The sequence below is a fragment of the Pundamilia nyererei genome, unplaced genomic scaffold (assembly GCF_000239375.1).
Source record: "Pundamilia nyererei isolate P.nyererei 1_Seehausen unplaced genomic scaffold, PunNye1.0 scaffold00243, whole genome shotgun sequence".
NCBI classification, from domain to species: domain Eukaryota; kingdom Metazoa; phylum Chordata; class Actinopteri; order Cichliformes; family Cichlidae; genus Pundamilia; species Pundamilia nyererei.
In genome coordinates, this window is record NW_005187644.1 from 370,157 (window position 1) to 375,670 (window position 5,514).

Consider the following 5,514-nt stretch of genomic DNA (forward strand, 5'->3'; position numbering starts at 1 on the left):
ATAAAATATATAATAAAATATATTTTATATAATAAAATATAATGATAATCAAGAATTTATTTGAAAACATGTTGCAGGATGTATTGCTTTGGAATAATCAAATTTATTTATTTGGTTTGAGTTATTTTTTTTTATTTTGTCCTCCACAGTGAACAGCAGTGCCACAGAGTGGTAAAGGTGCATTATGTTGTCTTTTCCATTGCAATGCATCACACTCTGCACACAGACCTCTTGAGGCGTGTCATGGAGTAAATGTTTAACCATTATGGCTAAGCAGAAAGCAGTCAGTATCTTAGGTTTTTATTATCTGTCTGTTGTGAACCTTGTCCGTCCACAGTGCTTTAGTCTGAGCAGATATAAATGCCAAGCACACAGAACTTCATGAGGTCCTTAAAAGGTAGGGTTTATTTTCTGCTTCTCAAACATATGACTGTTCGTGATTTGAATATTCAAATGTGTAAACATGCACTCCTTAGTTACGGCATAATTCCTCTGTGTGAAATGTCATAGCAGTGATGGTAAGCCAGTTTACTTTTGTTTTGTTTTTTACGGTAAGTGTTTTATGCATAATTATCATTGTGGTGGATTGTGTTTTTCAAAATGCTATGGTATATATTGCTGTCAATATAAAACCACACACTAACTTCAGCTATGTTCTTCCTGGTTAAACATTGCCTTTCACTATTTGAAAAAAATAAATCCACAGGCAGGATATTTTTGTGTGTGAGCACACACTCACACGCATGTGTGTGCACACACCTACACACACAAAGTTGGATTTGAAGAGTATTGTGAAATATTGACACAAAAGACCATGTTTCTGGGGGGTCATTTCCACTACCCATAATGAATGAATTGCATTAAAGAGAACGGAGAATGAGAATGTACTCATTTGCACATTAAAAAAGTTAATGTTTTAAGGGTTCAAGCAACATTCCGTCCTTCACGCTTTATGCTATATCCAGAATCAGTGACTGGCTTAATCAATGTTTATGTGAGAAATAACTTGCATTTTTATTAAAAATTAGTTTATTATGCTTTCATATGCCACAATGCAACGGACACAACTGACATATATTGCATTTTTTCCTTTTTGAATTAAATTTTGCTTCTATGCAGTTGAAACTATGCAGTTTTCCAGCTATGCAGTGGCAAAACAAGTACAGCATGTACATGTCAAAACGAGCAGACAGGAGAGGGTAGACAAAAATTGTATTCACTAATTATCATGAATCTAACTTTATAATGATTGATGATGGGTTTTTATTAGTGATAAAAAAAATAGTTAAGATAAGTTAAGCTGTGTTATCCTTTCTATAGCAGGTGATAGATGAAAAAAATAAACCATAAATAATATAATGTGTGGCCTTGTTTGGCCACCTCATACAGCCAGAATAGCCATGGTGGTGGAGTGGTTAGTGCTGCTGCTTGAAGGTTCCTAGTTGGGGCTTCTTCTTCTTTTTTTTTTCTTCTTCTTTTTTTTTTTTGAGTGGCACTACATGCTCTCCCAGTGCCTGAGTGTTTTTTCTTTTTGTGATTCAATTCAATTCAATTCAAGTTTTACACTAATAAAGAGAAATTTTTAGCAATCAGATGACCCCAATGAGCAAGCAAAAATGGGAACTCTATTTATCAACATCAAATATTAATAAACTATATTTATCAGTATCAAAGCTTTATCATAAGTTTTAAGTCTAATCATCAAAGTAGAGAGGATGTCTGCCTCCCGAAACCAAACTGGGAGCTGGTTCAACAGAAAAGAGGCCTGAAAGCTGAAGTGTCTGCCTCCCATTCTACTTTTACCAACCAACTGAAACCAACTTCTACCAGTTTACTGTGAAAGGACAGAGGTTTTCACAATGCACATGTTGAAACCACCAGAAAAAAAGCAGCTGGCCCTTCAGCTTAATCAGCTCCAGTCAATGTTAACAGGTGACAGGCACACTCATATAACAGAGCTACAGTCACCAGTCAGATTGAAACAGCAACAATAGCAAAGTGCGACCACAGGATGGCGGTAATGTAATGTAATGCAATGTATGATATGAAAGGAGGGACTTTGGTAAGTCTTTATTTATGTCTGTTTTTAGATATGACAAGGTAAGTACTGCTTGCCATGGTTGTCCTGAAAAGTGTATAATTTAATGAGAATTCATTATATCCACAAACTAAGACAGATGTATCTACATGTTGTGTCACTGTTTCTCCTTCAGGTGGCCAGAATGCACAGAAATCCACAGTAAGTTCTCCTTTTGACCCACTAGAATCTTTTATGCCTTGCGATGAACATGAGCGGCCTTTTTTTCCCCAAAATGCTGTTGTAGGTTGTGCTTAAATAAATACATTATTTCTGATTTTTGTCTCCAACTTGATTGCTTGTTGCAATTCAGAAAACCCTTAATATCATGCAGCAATTAAATAAATTTGTCTATTTGTCTCTAAATAAATACTAGTCCACCTGCTGAGACTAAAGCTTGTCAAATGGTAATGATAAATAGACTGTCTCTTGAATAGCAGTACTTTGACTCGTTTTTATACAACACCTGAGGACTTTTTCTATGCTTCTTCTGCCTAACGTGTGAATTGAGCAGCCAGGGATTGAAGCACTAACCTTCCAACTAGTAGATGCTCTACCTCCTGAGTCAAGTGAAGCCAAAACATCTCTATCCCCCCCACTGGTATCTGGCTGGCCCCTCCTATGTTAGTGGAGGCAAGAGTTGTTAAACTAAAAAAAAGTGAATGTGAGCGAGTGAGTTCTCCTCAGCAAAATTCCTTTTTGCCATTACTTCTTAACATGCTGTTATGGGTTCAAAGAGTTACCATTACTGTAATTTTACTATGAGTATTATACTATAAGAGTAACAGGGCGGACACCTTCTTGAGCTTATATGATTATTTAGTAACAATGTGTTTCTATCTCTCTCCACAAGTCAATGGACAGTAACACTAAAATAAAATTTGGAATAAATAATGTTGCTGCTGTTAAACTTCAACAGTCCATTATTAAACACAGTACTTAACGCAGTAATAACCAAAGGTAATATTTTATTTTAATTTTACCGTCATGTAGAGTTAATGTGTGTGAGTGCGTAATAAAACTTAAACATTTCAGATTTTTTCATATCATCCTCAGTCTTACCCTAAAATGTCTAAAAACATTTTCAAGATATTTCGTCAGAGCCATCTCTAGTCACAAAACAACTGATGAATAGTCCCATGTATTTAAGCTCCATTGGGAGATGTCTCATTGGAGGTGGTTCTGAGGGTTAATATGCAAATTATCACATGACATGAGCCAGTGTGTAAAATAAATCATGGACTACCATCTGTGAAACATTGCCCCAGTGCCCCATTATGTGGGCCATCAAGATCACGTAAGGTAAGGTGTGGATTGAAGTGACAGGGCAGTGATGTCAAGATTACATTGTAGTTGGCTGACAGCTAGTGTTGTAAGCCACCACTGGTGTTCGATGTTGGTCATTCATCATGGACATAGATAGACTCCTTTACTGCTTTCAAACCATCTGTCTTCTCTGCCAGTGTTCAAAATATAAACACTGGCATCCTCAAAGGATTGGCCTTTCTCCTTTCAGCTGAGTTTTGTCTTGTTGTGCCATGTGTTAAGTGCTTTCCTCATTTATTTCTTCTGCCTTTGAGGGAATGTTCTCTGTTGGTGCGTTAGAGTCCTGACCACCCCAAGTTTGTGTTGTAGTGTTTGGTGTGAGTCAAAGACTACTGAGCTGTGTCTGTGGGTTTTTGGTAAACTTGAATGCTGAGGCTGGGGTTCTCCTCAGCACAGTCCAGGAGTGGTAACCTATATTCAAAGGATACCTTTTTCTACTGGGTTCAAGCACCGTTAGGTGGTTGTTGTTGCGATTTGGAGAAACACAAACAAAATGGAATTGAAATCAATTGAAGTGATTTTGTTTTGTTCCTCTGAGGAGCCCAAAGATTCACTTTTCACTTTCTCTATGTAAAGATTGACTGTGAAGGGTGGCTGTAGCTCAGGAGATAGAGCACGTCATCTACTGATCAGAAGGTTGATGGTTTGATCCCTGGCTGCTCCAGCATGCTGAATATCACTGGGTTGCTACACTAGCTCCAAGTTGTTCTCCCACGCAAGTGTGTGAATGTTAGATAGAAAACACTTATGTAGGAAAAGCATAATAAACTGTTTGGGTGAATGAGGCAAGTTGTATAAAGCTCTTTGACTGCTCAGGTAGATTAGAATAGCTGTATATAAGAACCAGTCCATTAACCATTGCAATGGGTGACACTATTGGACTTCAATGCAGAATTGTCCAATTTGGTATAGCAATATTATAATTGGGAGTGAACAGGAATATTATACATAATAAATCTTGTTGTTAATCAGTGTAACTAGATGTGTTTCTTATGTTAAATAGTCAACATAAGAAAATGCATATATACCTTCTGTAAAAGGTGCATGTTCTGCTGTAAACAGGCCTTCTCTGTGCTAGTTTTTTATATGAAACTGTATCGTATGCTTTTAAAATTGGAGTTTTAAATTGACTCTAATATCTCCTTACATCAGTTTTACCTTTAATCCAAAGGAAGGGATTGACAACCCAGCTCTGGTCATGACTGATGATCCTGGTGAGATGTACACATCTTTACAAACAAAACATTTCATAATACCCTCCCGCTTCCTACTAGTTGTTGATTTTTTTCCTGTGTTTGCAAAGCCAGATCCAAGCGTGGTGCCGAGACTGTGCCACCTGAAGCGTTCAGAGGGCCAAAGCTTTGGCTTTCATCTGTGTATGTACAGCCAGGGTTTTGAGATCACAGATCTGGATCCATGGAGTCCTGCAGAGCACAGTGGCCTCAAGGATGGAGATCGAGTACTGGAGGTGAATGAGGAATATGTGGTCAACATGGATTTTAGCAGGGTTAGTATCTAGAATTTGTGCAATATGATAGTGGGTACAATGGTGGTTAGTTGTGTTACTCAAAGCAAGCAATGTTTACTCACAGCAAGCAGGTGTTTGTAGCCTCCTAGGGGCCTTCTGTAAAGTTAGCATGCTCTCCTTCTGCCAAAGGCATGGATTTTAGTATCGTTAGTGATTCTGAATTGTCCAACTGTTTAGATGTGAAACCTGAGTATTGACGACCTCCTTGCCTCGTACCAGCTGAGAAAGGCAAAGAGCCTGGCTAGATAAGGTTATGAGTGGCTGAAACCATAATTTTGCTTTCAAGAAAATGGAAGGATGGTTTCATGGTGAGGATTTTCCGCTGTGTGTTGCATCTTTTAAAACAACAGACATTCTGCAAAACAGCTTGTCCTTTCTTACAGTGCATACTTGCTGTACTGCAATTACATTTTTTTCTTGACTTTCCATCCTTTAGAATGTGATAAATTCTATATTATTTGACATTTTTGATTTGATTTGATTTTATTGATTAGCATTCAAATTCAAATCTACCAACAAAAATCTACCATAAAGAAAGAAAGCATGAGACAAGGCTAATCAAAAGGTATTGGCTGAAGCATTT

General features: G+C 37.5%; 1 protein-coding gene across 1 annotated transcript in view; it reads left to right on the forward strand.

Moving 5' to 3' along the window:
• nlrx1 (NLR family member X1) overlaps positions 1–5,514 on the forward strand; it is a 78,297-nt gene that overhangs the window by 59,340 nt on the left and 13,443 nt on the right. Inside the window, exons 12-14 of the mRNA XM_005749388.1 lie at positions 2,214–2,239; positions 4,556–4,617; positions 4,711–4,910. Of these exons, the coding sequence (XP_005749445.1) occupies positions 2,214–2,239; positions 4,556–4,617; positions 4,711–4,910 (288 nt within the window). The remainder of the gene's footprint in view (positions 1–2,213; positions 2,240–4,555; positions 4,618–4,710; positions 4,911–5,514) is intronic.